The sequence below is a fragment of a genome, unplaced genomic scaffold, assembly GCF_019419815.1.
Source record: "Pyrus x bretschneideri cultivar Hongxiangsu unplaced genomic scaffold, Pyrus_bretschneideri_v1 Contig39, whole genome shotgun sequence".
Lineage (NCBI taxonomy): Eukaryota > Viridiplantae > Streptophyta > Magnoliopsida > Rosales > Rosaceae > Pyrus > Pyrus x bretschneideri.
Genome location: NW_025999712.1, coordinates 2,113,737 through 2,128,834, shown reverse-complemented (window position 1 = coordinate 2,128,834; position 15,098 = coordinate 2,113,737). Strand labels below are relative to the sequence as shown.

The following is a 15,098-nucleotide window of genomic DNA, read 5'->3' as shown; positions in this document are numbered from 1 at the left end:
CATCATCATCATAACATTCTGAGTAAATGATATTGTTAACACTCAAAATTGTAAAAGTCAAACCCGAACGAATCCGGGTGAATGTTCATTGATTTTGAACGAAACAATCAAATATACTAAATTATTGGTGGGCTTGGGACATGAACTATAAAATACTGGGTTAAAAATAAAAACAATGATATATAGTGGTTCACCTATAACGGAGCTACATTCACTATAGTCTGTCGGTTAGCATGGTGAAGCCGTGGAGCATAATCCCCCTTTTCACCCCCAACCACTCCCTCTCTCTCTCTCTCTCTCCACTCTCTTCCCCCTTATATAAACAAAGTCATCCTCCTAAGACCATCTCCAATCATTGGGCTAAAACCTAAAATTTTTAACCCATAAAATTTAGGTTTTAGCTCAAAAACAGTTTTTCTACTTCAATCCTTTTAGCCCAAATTTTTTAGCCTGAGATTATTAAAGAATAAATTTAGGCTAATTTTTTATCTTAAAGTAATTTAAAAAAAATTATGTACATTATCATAATTTAATTTTATGAATATTTTAACCTAAAAATGTCTAAATTCCGATAAATATTGAAAAATACTAAATTTGGGTGAATTTTGAGTTAAATAATTTTTTTTATTTATTTTAGCCGTTGAATTTAAATTTGGGCCGTTAGATTTTTTTTTTTTTTTTACCGTTAAATTTGATTATATTCGATCTTAGCCATTGGATTCAATAAATCCTGGAAGACATGCTCATGTAGATAGGGTCTCGCTGGTTGTGCCCACACCATTTTCTGGGCTAAATCCCAAGGAGAATTTGGCTTTTTTTTTTTTTGGCTTTTAGCTTTTTAACCCACACATTTAGCATAAGTTAGGTTGGGTTTGGGGAGAGAATAAAACCTAAAAAATAGCATTTAACCCAAGATTGGGTTTTGTCTAAGGAAGGTCAAAGGTGTGGTCACAAACAAGGTGATGTGGGACCTTCCTAACACTCAATTAAATATACAAACTAACAAATATTTAGTTTTGGTCAACATGCCTTTATGTAGTGACCGTCTGTAGAGCATACTTTTGCCTAGCACATCCAATTAGCACAACATGCCTAGCACAGTATGCCTAGCCCTTAGCCTAGCACAATATGCCTAGTACTTCGGAGACGGTATATCATGTGCTAAAGAGGTGCCTCCTCTTAACTTCTAAGGTCTTGTTCTTCCATTTTTCCTTTGGGCCTTGGTCTTCTCTTCTTTTCTTGGGCCCTTGTCGAGCCTTCTCTTAGGCCTACACTGTTCTAAGGGCTAAAAATGACCCCATGTTAACGTATATAATATCAAAGACTCTCAAACTTAGTTTTTTGCTTGTCCTCAAGCAAAAGAAAACTCAAAAGAAAAATAAAACTTAACAAACTAGAACCTAACTAAAGCTCGACTAAGATGAAAATTTTCAACTTCAAGTTGCAAGCAAGAGAAAACGTTAAAAATTAGAACATATTTTCAAAAGTTCCTACGAATCCCACCACAAAATCTATCTAAGTTAATTTTAACCAATTAGAAAATAATTCAAGAACTTCTTTGGTATAAAGTGTACTAACAAATTTAAGGAAACTCGATTAAAATCCCTACCTCTCGCCTTCTTTATTTTAATACTCCACACATTCAAACTTGATGCATTTTTTTCTTTTTCCGAAATTTCTCCCTTTTTTCTTTTTCATTTTTTTTTTCTCTCTTTCAATAACAATAGTGGTCATGCAATGCCAGTTCCCTTAAGCTTTCAATCCAACCTATGTAAAGAGCTTTAGATCAATGACTCTCAAACCACAAGGTTTTAGGGCACTAGGTGTCAAAAACCCTAAGGACTTATTAACTCAGGCTGAAAAGGTTACAAAACCAACTAGCCACCCAGCCCCATGCCAAAACTCTATCGTTCGACCTGAGAATCACTACTGATTACACATGACTGATCCGATTACTAAGCAAAGTCTAACTCATGAACTAGTGTTTAAGCAAAACTAAATAGAAAAGATTGTACTGTAGAATTAAACTTCATCTTGTCCAATTGTTCTAACATTTAAAATAAACTATGAGTGTTAACTTAAAAAGAAGGAAAGTTTTTAACTGACACAAAAAAAAAAAAAAAAAAAACAACACACACACACACACACACACACACACAAATGTGCTGGGAGCTGGAGCAGAATTCGTGACCTGTGGGAAACTTGACAGACGGGCGCTGAGCATCTCACACTCCACACGTGCAAACCATTCCGACGGAAACCCTGGAAAAAAAGTTATATAACGGCATTTAGCAGCTCGTTTCCCCAACTTTTCAAATTCTAGCCGTTTGAGAGCCCTCCCTCTTTCAAGAGTCTTCACCTCGAGCCCAGAGCCTCAACTCCCTCATTTCTTTCTCCCTTCTTCCAAGCAAACCCTAAAACCGCAGCTCCTCTCTCCACATTTTCTCAAACCCTAACGTCCGTTTCTGCAAACCAAACCTTAATCTTCCATCATCAACCCATAAGACCTCGCACCCATGGATTTACTGCAACACCAGAAGGGTAGGAGCACCGATCTTGGTGCCGATGCACTCAGAGGTAAACTCCTCACCCTCCCTTACCGATTCATTCACTCAGGTTCACCGATTGAAATATACCATACAAGAAAAAGCGTCAACTCCTTATGATCGTGTTGTTTCTTTTGCAGGGACCTGAGATCTGTAAAAAAAACGACGATGGAAGCACCGGTACATCCCCAAATCGCATTTCAAGGAAAAAAAAAAACCACCACGTAGTTGTCTCCCTTCTAGATCCGTCATTTAAAGGTATAACCCACCGAGCTCTCCTTTTTCGTTCTTGTTCAGTAAGATCAGCAGTTCGAAAATCCATATAAAAATTCATGCACGTTCATTACACTGGAAATCGCAGATCCATAATTTTTGAGAGGTATAAAACCTGAGTTTGATCTGTGTCTCTGTCTTTGACTATGTTATCTATAGAGCCCTAAAGACCCCAATTGAATTCTTGAATGAATTGAATCTGTGAAGTTTGCAAGCCCATGGTATGTTCGGATCCAGCAGGCATCAAGGGCAAATGGACCTGAGTTGCGAGGATTAGATCTACTACATGGAAGGTATAGATTTTCACCGTCCTTCACTGTAAATAACTCATCTGCACATGTATGAATCCGCTGGTGAAATTTTTATTGAACTCTGAGCTAAAGTAGAAATCTGACATATAATGGAAATGAACTCTTGGACCCAACTGGATTAAGCAATGTGGACCCTTGTGCAGTCGGACCCTGAACTTTAGAAAATGTATTAGGAATTTTGAAATGGTATGTGATTAATTCAGGGGGTGGGAGTGAGTGGCTCCGAGTGCAGAAGCTTCATCAGAAATGCCATGGTACGATCTCTAAAAAACCCGCTTGGTAACTGCTATCTGCTGTGACTGCTTAGAAACATGCTTAGGGTTATATCTGCTAGATGAGCATGAATAGGGATGGCCTTAGAAACCTAGTCATGCAATGATAGGTTAGGACCCCATATCCGCTAGTCTGCTTTGAATTTCCGCCTTTAATTTCTGCCATATGGTACTAGCACAACTGCGGTGGTTGATGTCAATGTAGAACTGCTGCTGGATGCAGGATCCAGCCCTATATTATCCGTCTAGGCGGTCTTGTTTGCCTTGCATGTTTTGAAATCAAGATTTATTTTCTGCAAGCAAATATGCATGTTAAAAATTGTAATACAAAGATTTGAAATCTTCAAGTAAAATATGGAAGAGAAATAAATAACAAAAATGTTTTTGGATTTTTCAAAAATTATCACTCTTTTTCAGCTTAAGATTTCGATCCAGTCCCAGCCAACCCGGATACAGCCGAACAGACACTGACAAACGGAACTAGGGTGTCCAATCTAACCAAGTGGGCCAATCGAATCGGAGGTCGAATCGAAGCAGGGTCTAGGCGAGCATCTTAGTAGGTCTAGTCCTTTCTTAAGTTTCAAACGCCTAGGTATTGATTGGGACGGTGACTAGCCGTCATGAACTTTCTAATGCAGGTTTCTTCCTTTTCTTCTCTAATCGTATTTCTCGTAATTCAGTAGACCTTATTAGTTGTAGTCACAGTTAGCTATCAAATACATCAATCTCTCTTATAAAAGACTAATTAGAGGCCTATACAACCAATCTAAACAAAACTGATCAAACTCATCTGGTTGCCTTTATGCATCCTTTGGAGATTATATTCTATTAACACCTGATTAGCTGGTGGTTAAAGTCATAATGCTATTCATAATTTCAGAGCTTCGAATCTGCAGGTACGATGAAACCGTAAATTTCTTCCTAGCTAAGTAATGAATACTTCTTTTTCAAAAGCTAAAGATGGCGGCCCTTTATATGCACCCCCACTCAAAGTGATCCTCTCTTCTTTTCAAAAGCTAAAGCTTGGTTATCTTAATGCACCGCTTCTTCTGTTTCTATAAAATGATTGTACGGATTGCATTATTCATTGTTTGATCGATCTCATCAGTTTGTTTTTTAATTAGAAGGTCACTGTGATGCATCCTTCTGTAAGTTCGTCACTGAACTGCCCTTTTTAGAATTGAGCATCAGTGATGCGATCAATCTCACGGTAATGAAAACGCGAGGACTTTTTGCATTTTCATCACCGAGTGTGACACGCCCCGACCCCGATATTCCCCGAATACCAAGATAGGCACGTGCTGGCCGACACCCGAGGGTGACGAAAGCCATTTATTGAGTGCAAATACTGAAAACAAAGGATAAATAAGGCTTATAAATATGAAAGAATAATGAATATGCAAATAAGGACCGTGTTCAGAGCACACCACTAATCTAGAACACTAAAAGAAAATAATATAAAATTGAATGAACAAAGGAGTGGGTCCTACACCGAGAGGACTCGAAGATGCCGATGCGGAAGTGCCTGGACGTCGGGATTGTATGCCTTGATTCTAAGTCCTGAAGGGGGCGCAAAACAAACATGAGTGGACCAAGTTGATATATATATATATATTAAAACAGTTATCAACATACTAACCCCCAGGTTTTATGAAAACACATATATATAATGATAAACATAGGTTTTCCGAAACCTAGCATGTCGTGCAATGTCTCAAATCATAATTCGCATAAATAATAAACACTAGTGAATGTCCGATATAACTCTTCAGGCCCCATGCCGGCTCCCCGTCTCTGAGCACACAGTCAGAGGAAAATACACTTCAGGCCCCGTGCCGGCTCCCCGTCTCTGAGCAGACAGTCAGAGGAAAACACACTCCAGGCCCTATGCCAACACCAAACCGTCGCCCGGGACGGACCGGATCTATCCCTACGTCCCGTAGCGGAAAGGACCACTAGGTAAGTACAAAACCAGTGAACATACATATATTGAAAATCAACTTCATAGTATAAAGTCATCCATCATCTATACTATAAAGAAGTGTTCTAAACATGTTCTAAATATCATATCGTCATCCATCAGATATTCTATAAGAACATGGGTTATAGGAAAAATAGTAATAATTCAAACTAGCCTCAGTAAGCATATTATCTCAAAACGTTTCATAAAACATACTCATCAAATCATGCTTTTCATGTATGCATTTCTACTATCAAAACATGCATTTTTAGAAGGGGTCCACTCACAGTACTTCGCCGTCGAAAAGCCACGTCATCTAGCGAAGAAGGAAACGCCATCGATAATTGCCCCTAAGCACATAAATGGTACATTTAGTCAAACTCTACTCAAACGGTTGAATTTGGGAAAACGGACATCGGAAACGGGTTCAGGACGTCGAAATTAGCCTAGGGGGGTCCTGCACGAAAACCGAAAAAGTCAACCCCGAGGTCAAAGTCAACGCTGACCGTTGACCGGTCAAAGTCAAAGTCAACGCTGACCGTTGACCGGGTCAACGGTCAACTGGTCACGGGTCAACGGGTCACGGGTCACGGGTCACGGGTCACGGGTCACGGGTCAGGGTCATGGGTCTTGGATTATGGTTTTGGGCTAGGGTAATTGGGTTTTGGGTTAGAGTAAATGGGTTTAGGTAATTGGGTTAGGTTTTAGGTGGGTTGGGTTTGGGCTAGAAGGAAAATGGGTTTGGGTTGGAAACCTCACGGCCCAATGGCCCAATTAAAAAGGGTAATGGGTTTGGGCTTGGCAGGAAAGGCCCAAAGGCCTTGGGTTTGGAGTTCGCCGGATTTCCAAGGAGGGAGAAGGCCGGACTTCGGCCGGAGAATTCCCAAGCTCCGTTGGAGCTCAAAACTTAACCAAAACATGTCATTCAATATACCAAAATGAAGCCCTGAAAGTAAGGAATCGAAATATACCCTTGGTTCCCGTCATTGTGGCCGGAGTTGGCCGGAAAACAGCTTGGATGCCACGGGTGTCCGCCGGAAACTGGGTAAGATTCAAATGAGCATAACTTCTTCAATACTCAATGAAATTAGGTGAAACAAAAAGGAAAGTTGTAGTACTCAGCGAGACGAAGAGATTGATACCTCGCACGCCGGCCAACTCGCCGTGGTTTGGCCGGAAATCGCCTCGAAAGGGGCGGTGCTCGCCGGAAAACTGAGAAATGTCTCCCGAGGTGGTTTCTTCGTGGTTTGACGTCCAAAACACCACCATGGGGTTAGAAAAGAGTTATAGGTGCGGGCTTGGGTGTGTGTGTGTGTGTGTGTGTGTGTTCTTGTCGGACCGAGAGGGAGAGAAAGACAGAGAGAAGAGAGAGTGAAGGAGAGGAGAGAGAGACTTTTCAGAAAAAAAGGAAAAGGAAAGGGAAAGGGAAGGAACCGGGGGACAAAAACAGGGGGTGGGCCCCTTGGGCTCACCAATTAAGGTTCAAAAACAATTTTAAAAAGAAAGGTATCCCCCAAACTTAGTGAAAATACAAAAATACCCATTTTCTTACGTAAATCCCGGGACGGGATGTTACAGAGTGTGAGATCAATTGATCAGTGATTGTATAGAAGCTGAGTCCTTGTTTCATTCTACACAGGTTTTTCAATAGTAGAAGCCACAGACTTTCTCATCCACACTAATTAGAGGCGCATTCAGTGAAAATATACAATGATACCAAGTAATTTTTGCTGGTACCGTCACATTGCCATGTTTTGTTACGAATTCACTCATGTTATAACACATTGGTTAGTAACACAAAATAGTAGTCGTGAGGATGTGAAGGTAAAAGAGTCACATCGGTGAAAGAAAAAAACCTTACAATGACAAGTTGGGCTACTCCTTATATCGCCAATTAGTTTTACAAAACCTCAGCTTTGTTCACGATGTCAGAGCAAGTTGGCTTGCATGTGAAACCCAACGGTCACACGACACGTGCTCTATGTCACCTAATTCGTTCAACCTCAACTTTCTTCACTTGTGTCACCATAAAACTTCTGTACAAGTTTTAGTATCGATATCTTCTTTTAGAGATGCTATTTAACACCTCATTAGCTTTTCAAAAGCAAAAGCCAAAATGCCCCCTTGCAACCGTCTCCCACTTATGTATGACTTTAAGCTGAGCCTGTTCTATAAGTCTTCGTCTTCTCATTACCTTCACCCATCACTTCAGCTTCGCAGTTTTACACAAAAAAGGTAAAGATATTTGATTTTCATATTTTTGAATTTTATTTGTACTTGCAATGTTGATCTGTCTGGACTGGTTCAATCTGCTTGATATGTATTATGTTAATACTGACCTGAAACTTAATTGTTAATTGATATACTGTCTCTGCCATAACTGCTTCTAGAGATCGTATTATTTTTGTTATACGTTCCATCTCATCACTCATAGTATTTCACCTTCAGTTGATGCTTTCTCTCTCGTCTTTGTGTTTTCATCACCTTCATCCATTACTACGACTCAGAAGATTTATACGAAAAGGTTCAATCTTCAAATTCCATGTTTTTTTGTTAAATGTACTCGTAATGTTGAGCTGTTTGGCCCAATATGAGTAATCTGCTTGATTTAGTTATTTTGGATTTTATGAGTTATGTTTTTCTGATGGGTTTGTGAATTTCAAGGCTGAAATTATTTTCTGCTGCAATCCATGGCTAATACATCGGCGGACACCATTAGCTTGAAAGCCTTGGTGGACAAGGAGCGCAACCAGATTATGTTCATAGAGTCAGAAAATGATTTTATTGATGTTGTCTTGAGTTTCTTGACAATCCCCATGGGAACAATTGTCAGGCTGGCACCTAAGCAATCAGTACCTTTAGAAATAGGTTGTATGAAAAATTTGTACGCAAGTGTTGAGAATATGGATGTAAAGCATTTCTGGTCTAAAGCATGTAGAGACATGTTGTTATGTCCCCCGAATGGGGCCGAAGTTCATTGCAAGAACCTCAAACTGAAGATTGACAGTGGTCAGCCCACACAGTACTTTATCTGCGAAAGAAGTGAATGTATAACTTATAGCAGCGGTGTTCTCAGATGTGATTGTTGTGGAGGAAATATGAATAGAAAGACAGAACTTTCAGCGTTTGAAGACAGAGGCATCTTTGTGAAAGGACCAGCCAGACTTATAATTAGTGATGATTTACAATTGATGCCTCCTTTTACCGCGGAAAGTCTTTCTATATTTTCAGAGCTTGGAGTCATGAATGGTAATACTACTGAGGAGGTGACTTTCAATGTCGGATCTGCTGAGGTAACTGAAGTATTGACATGCGCCTTTGTTTTTATTTTTAACAACTTTATCGATCAGTGGGTTTTCTAATCTGTCTTGTGTCTTCTGCTTTTAGGTTTTGAAATTGCTTGTGTGCTCTTTAGTATCAAAGACACCGCTGACAGAAACTCTGCTGAAGAATAAACGAATACGGAAATTGAGCAATGAACATCAAGTAACAGATTTTGAACCTGAAATTGTAGAAGGCACAACAAATACAAACGGAAACATTTCTGTCAAGCTTATAGTGAGCAAATCCAAGAAGATGGTTTGTTATGCAGAAGTTGGGGAGGATTTTGTGAATTTGCTCCTCGGTTTCCTAACTATTCCACTGGGTTTCATTGTAAACAAAATGCGTGATTGCTCATTAAAAGGATGCATTAGTCAGTTGTTCAAGAGTGTCCAAGATCTTGACAATCGCTACATGAAGTCAAACTACCACAAAGAAATACTACTCAGTCCCAAGCTTGCCCCCGGTGTTTGTCATGACAACCAACTCTTAGAAACTGAGGAGGCCACATTTTATTATGCAAGCAACCGTGGCATGCTGTCTACTGATAAAACTCTTCTCAAAACTCTTCTCGCTTCTCCTATTTCAGGTGGGGTTCCGTCTTTCGGAGCAAATACTTTCGGAACAAGTGCTGTTGAAAGTTCAATCAAGTCAATGAAAGTCATGGGTCCCAAATCCTACCAAGATCAAGAAAAAGGAGTTCGAGGCCAAGGATTTTTAGAACCGGCGATGTTCACAGTAACTGACGATTTGATCATACGACCTATATCTCTAATCTTTGGCCTGTCTCTCCTGAATGAATTGAAGGTGCCTTTGACTGACATTGAAGTGAAAATCGTGCATGTGGGGAAAGAGGAGGTATCAATTATAAATTATAATTGTCAATGAAATCTTTACGCGATTTATTTTCACAGACAATATATTCTTTAAGTTGTTGATGGCTCTTGTTTATGTTTCATCTTACAGGCTTTGCATCTTTTGATGGCTTCTCTTGCTTGTGACTCTGCGCTAACCAACGTCTTCATTAGGGAGCCAAAGCAAGAACAACGTTGAAAGCCTGATTATATATATGTTACAAACTGGAACTCTAATTTGTATTTTTGTGTGAGAATACTTGTTCACACTCTTGTTTGTACGTATTTGCTATGTGATCTGCATAGAGTGTTGTCAGCATACTAATATAAGTTCTGGGTTTGAGAACTTGTTTGCAATTCAACGTAAGTGTGTGGGTTTGCCAGCCGAAGATAATCTAGCCTGTCACAAAAATTTTCCAAAAAACTTTTCCTGGAAAATGTGTACAACCATGATGTGATGGGAAATTTTTTTAGGAAAACTAATGAAAAAGGTTTGAAAACTTTGAGTTTTAACGATAAGGACAAAATAAAGGATGAAGTGAATAGTATCAAAATTGATTTTTTTAGTATAAAAATATGGTTTTTCCGTTAAAGTGAATAGTACCGCGGACTTTTCGTTAAAACTCCCAAATTTTTTTCCATGATATGATGTGATACATGCGGAATTCAACTTGTATTAGGAAGAAATCAATAAGCGTCTTGATAATGGAAACAAATATAGACAGCCAGGATGTAATGGAAAACAATTGATCAACTTCCTTGGAGAAGTCAGATCTTGTTTAGCTTAGAACATCTCTAAAGAATATGTCAAAATCCTAAGTGGAATGTCACTGTGCATATTTGACATCAATGTCAAATTTATTTTTAATTTATTTAAATAGTTGATCCCTTATTCCACTAACATTTCAACCAATAAAAAATTTGTTTCAACATTTTTTAATAATTACAATCATTTAAAGCTCTATTTTAATAATAAAATAACATTTGACAATTTCGGTTGGACAAGTACAAAATTTGACATAAGACTTCAAATTGCCACATTAGCCATCAATTGTAATTTGACTCTTATAATTTGACATTTTCTTTGGAAATAGTCTTAACCATTGGAATTCGATTACATACAACATTATTCCATGGTGGAGTCTTAACGAAATTTTTTGTCAGCGCCTATAGCTTGTGCACTGAGAACACAGACTGGCACTTCACATGTGTCATAATACAAATTGAGGGACATTTGAAAATAAAAAACTTCGCTCCCGACTTATAATATGACACGTAGTGTATTAACCCGTGTTTCGAGTACATGGAAAAATCTCTCTATTTTGTGCTCAAAGAGTTAAGTACAAGCAAAATGCTAAAGAGACTCCCTATGAACTCTTCGTCATATCATGTTTTATTACACAATTTCCGTACCAACATTATAAAATATTGTGCAACCTTGTCAGATGACTTTCCCAATTCATGTTAACACAATTTTTGTAATCGTACCCTATTAGTTAAATATTAATAAAAAATGAAACTCTAGGATCATGAAAATATATAAACAATAACTCAGATCTGAAAATATATAAACTCAAATCCAAAAGAAACACACAAATTCGAATATGATGCGGTTTGAAAAGAATCTGGATCATCTTCGTGAGAATCCCAAAAATCCGTAAATCATGTACATTTGTCGTACATTGTGCGATCAAAACTCATTTTAAATTTTTTTTATTTAAAATTGAACACAAACAGTACCTAACAAAATTCTGATTATAAATGAACACGATTTACACGGATCCTGACAAAGAGGATCATGTTGGTTTTGAAAAAACCCATATCTGATGCACTTACAATCTCTTCTAACCAATTCCTCGTACACTTCTACCCTCTTAAATTCCAACGAAAAAGTTCAAAACTCTGCAATATAAACTCACCACCTTCAAATAATTCACATAAAAACGGGGGAACTTTGGAAAAATAGCCCAAATTTGGATCATGTATAGAATTTTAACCAACTAATATAATTATTTATAATTCTAACCAAAGCTTGACATGAAAATACTACAATACCCTTTGTTAACTAACATAATTACAATGCTCACCCAGCTTACACAACCACCACCACAATTTGTAAAACCTGTAATCCGCCCTTTCTGAGCTATAAGTGGAATAAAATGGTGAAGACCCACAAACTTAACGAGACTTGTCAAAAGAACTGAACCCCTCACATGCACTGAGACAAGCGTCAAGCCGGATAGATGGCACACGGTATAGCATTATTTATTATTACACTGCAGCTCAATCCACCACACTACCTCCTCAGAAGCTCATTTGAAGTCCAGATGTTCTGTACTCCAGACTCCAGTGCTCACCAGATAGCTTTTTCCTTTCCAAAAAACCAGAAGAAACCTATCTCTGTTTTTTTCGAGATTTTCCTTCTATGTGAAACCTCATAATTAAACCGGCTTTTCTTCTTCGTTATTGATTTGGATGGTGATAGTGGTTTTATTGGGTATAGTCGTATAGATGGCCGTGAGATGGCGTCGATCGGGTTTCGTTGATTGGTGAGTGGGATGACAGTGGTGGTGGTGGGTCTAACAGTGGCGGCAATGCACCTGATGGTTCAGGCTCTGACGGTGGTGGTGGTGGTATTCTCAGTGACTATTCGCCACAGAAGTTGCTAGCTTTAGCAACTTCTAGTTAACAAGGGTGTTTAAGTACTTTTATGTCAAAATATGGTTAGAATTATAAATGAAAGCATAATAATTGGCTAAAATTCAATTCATGGTTCTAATTTTGGCTAGTTTTCCCAATATCCCTAAAACACACACACAGAAATCAAGCCCAGCGCTTAAGAAATCGAAAGAGGGCTGCAATTACGGTTCGGGTTTATAGGGTTCTTACCCAAATCCAACAATTTGAACCACTTTCGTACAGCCCAGCTCGAACTCAATCTTCCAAGCACAACCACGAAACAAGTCTTCAGCATGCAAGTTTAAATCGAATTAAGATCTTGAACCTCAAATATAAAAGATAAAATCGAAGAAATCCACTTACATAGACAGGAAGCTTACGATGAGAGGATCACTTTTGCTATTGGGTAACGGAGAGTCTCGGTTTGGTAGTTCTAGAGAGAGAGAGAGAGAGACAGACGCTTGTTTGGTTTTGAGTCTTTGTGTATTCATTACCCTCGTCCTTACTTTAACGACCTTCCAGTGTACCGAAAGATTGAGAGATTTTTTCAGTGTAACTGGTACACGAGGTGGTACATCACGTATTATTATACAAATTATGAGATATGTGTGCTAAAAAGTTAATAACTTAAAAAATAAAAATTTCCACTAATTCTATTAAAACACGTGATGCATCACTTGTGTTCTCGTCATAATTAAAAATTTCTCCCGAAAAAGACACTTTGAATTCCTAGCTTTACTTTTTGTTCTAATGTAATTTGGAATTTGTGCTGTTTCACTATATTTTATGCCTACTCTTTTTATTTTATCCAAAGTAATGGAATTTTAGAATTTCTATAAAAAAATTTATTTAATGAGATAAAATTTAGTTGTTATTGTTGTTACTATCTTCATATTTTACATATATTTCATAACACATATCAGTAGTAATTCAAATCTTTTGATAAAAATATTGGTTGCTCATTTTGGATTTGAATCACATTAATTTGTAGCCATCCCCTATTACTTCTTTGGACTATGAAAGGATAAAACAGGATGCATGAACAATTTGTATTCAAGTGTGAAGGAAATTGACGCACGTGAGTTGCGGTCAGATGCATGTAGAGAAATGTTGTTGCTTCCCCACAACGCGGCTGGATCTCATTGCAAGAACCTTGTACTGCAAATTGATCACAATGCCAAGCCAACACAGTACTTTGTATGCTCTTTTTGTTGCCTGAACACGGCCACAAGAAAGTTCTTCAGTCATTACCCAGGTATCACTTGTCCAGTGTCCACAAATTTCATGCGTCGTGAGATTACATTTCCCGTGGATGTTGTGAGCGCCTTTGTAACGGAGTCAGCCAAGCTTCTGACTACCGATGAATTACAACTGATCTCCCCCCTTAGTGAATCAATCGTTTCTTTATGTACCAATCTTGGAGTCACCATGGGAATATTACCGAGGAGTTGAATTTGAATACTAGAGTTGTTGAGTTGAATTTGCGAGTGTGTGTGCAAGTTTGAATATACTAGTTTCGTTTTAATACCGTTAATTGGGAATGGACAACAATTGATCAACTAATTCCTTGGAGAAGTCAGATCTTGTTTAAGCTTTTGGGGATATTACTCATTGGTTTAATTTCTAGAAGAGGTTGAACTTTCTTTATATTGTCTACAGATTTAATGGACATTTGTTCGTCATTAACTTTCTAATGCAGGTTTCTTCCTTTTCTTCTCTGATTGTATTTTTCGTAATTCAATAGACCGTATCAGTTGTAATCACAGTTAGCCATCAAATGCATCACTCTCTCTTATAAAAGACTAATTAGAGGCCTATGTATCCAAATTAAACAAAATTGACCAAACTCATTAGGTTGCCTTTTATGTATCCTTTGGAGATTATATTCTATTAACACCTGATTAGCTGGAGGTTAAACTCATAATGCTATACATAATTTCAGAGCTTCGAATCTGTAGGTACGATGAAACCGTAAATTTCTTCCTAGGTAAGTAAAGTAATGAATACTTCTTTTCAAAAGCTAAAGATGGCGGCCCTTTATATGCACCCCCACTCAAACTGAAACTTACTTCTTTTTTAAAGATAAAGCTTGGTTATCTTAATGCATGATGGTGACGCTTCTTCTGTTTATATAAACTGATCGTACGGATTGTATTATTCATTGTTTGATCGATCTCATCAGGTTGTTGTTTAATAAGATCACCGTGATGCACCCTTCTGTAAGTTCGTCATCGAGATAATACTGCCCGTTTTAGAATTGAGCATCAGTGATGCGATCAACCTCACGGTGATGAAAACACGAGGACTTTTTGCATTTTCATCCTTGCGAGTGTGAGATCAATAGATCACTGATTGTGCAGAAGCCGAGTCCTTGTTCTATTCTACACAGGTTTTTTAACAGTAGCAGCCAAGGACTTTCTGGTCCACACTGATTAGAGGCGTAGTCAGTGAAAATATATAATGATGATGAGTAATTTTCACTGGTAACATCACATTGTCACGTTTTGTTACCAATTCACTCATGTTATAGCACATTGATTGGTAACACAAGATAGAAGTTTGTGAGAATGTGAAGGTAAAAGAGTCTCACATCGGTGAAAAGAGAAACCTTGCAATGGCAGGTTTGGCTACTCTCTATATTGCCAATTGGTTTTTTGATAGAATCTCAACTTATTCGCAGTATTAAAGCAGGTTGGTTCACGTGTGATGCCCAACAGCCACTCGGCACGTGCTCCATGTCACCCAATTCTTACAACCTCGACTTTCTTCACTTGTGTCACCATAAAACTTCCGTACAAGTTTTTGTCTTGGATATCTTCTTTTAGAGATGCTATTAACACCTCATTAGCTTTTCAAAAGCAAAAGCCAAAATGCTGAGCCAT

At 38.2% G+C, this 15,098-nt stretch overlaps 1 protein-coding gene and 2 long non-coding RNA genes across 7 annotated transcripts; 1 reads left to right on the top strand and 2 right to left on the bottom strand.

The window, feature by feature from the left end:
• Positions 1-1,921: 1,921 nt before the first annotated feature.
• On the top strand, positions 1,922-9,883 carry LOC125468015. 5 transcript variants are annotated; one of them, XM_048564707.1, is made up of 8 exons: positions 1,922-2,577; positions 2,687-2,804; positions 2,979-3,112; positions 3,334-3,384; positions 7,811-7,886; positions 8,027-8,655; positions 8,750-9,541; positions 9,650-9,883. In XM_048564707.1, exons 6-8 carry the CDS (start codon positions 8,053-8,055, stop codon positions 9,734-9,736), a joined length of 1,482 nt encoding a protein of 493 aa, XP_048420664.1. In that variant the 5' UTR covers positions 1,922-2,577; positions 2,687-2,804; positions 2,979-3,112; positions 3,334-3,384; positions 7,811-7,886; positions 8,027-8,052; the 3' UTR covers positions 9,737-9,883. The 5 variants fall into 5 exon arrangements, with proteins under 5 accessions (XP_048420664.1, XP_048420667.1, XP_048420666.1 ...); XM_048564710.1 differs by having other exon boundaries at positions 2,687-2,925; positions 3,027-3,112; XM_048564709.1 differs by having other exon boundaries at positions 3,027-3,384.
• LOC125468626 lies at positions 3,158-4,951 on the bottom strand. Its single transcript, XR_007251016.1, has 2 exons — positions 4,893-4,951; positions 3,158-3,695 (listed from the first exon to the last, which is right to left on the bottom strand). It is a non-coding gene; the product is annotated as an uncharacterized LOC125468626 (long non-coding RNA).
• Positions 9,884-11,524: 1,641 nt separating the features above from the next.
• On the bottom strand, positions 11,525-12,717 carry LOC125468625. Its single transcript, XR_007251015.1, has 2 exons — positions 12,580-12,717; positions 11,525-12,502 (listed from the first exon to the last, which is right to left on the bottom strand). It is a non-coding gene; the product is annotated as an uncharacterized LOC125468625 (long non-coding RNA).
• Between the last annotated feature and the right edge of the window lie 2,381 nt (positions 12,718-15,098).

Bases quoted from the DNA above. Each gene is read 5' to 3' on its own strand.
- LOC125468015 (XM_048564709.1), top strand. From the start codon at position 8,053: ATGGCTAATACATCGGCGGACACCATTAGCTTGAAAGCCTTGGTGGAC. The intron at 8,656-8,749 runs GTAACTGAAGTA...TTCTGCTTTTAG, and splicing joins TCAATGTCGGATCTGCTGAG to GTTTTGAAATTGCTTGTGTG. The intron at 9,542-9,649 runs GTATCAATTATA...TTCATCTTACAG, and splicing joins TGCATGTGGGGAAAGAGGAG to GCTTTGCATCTTTTGATGGC.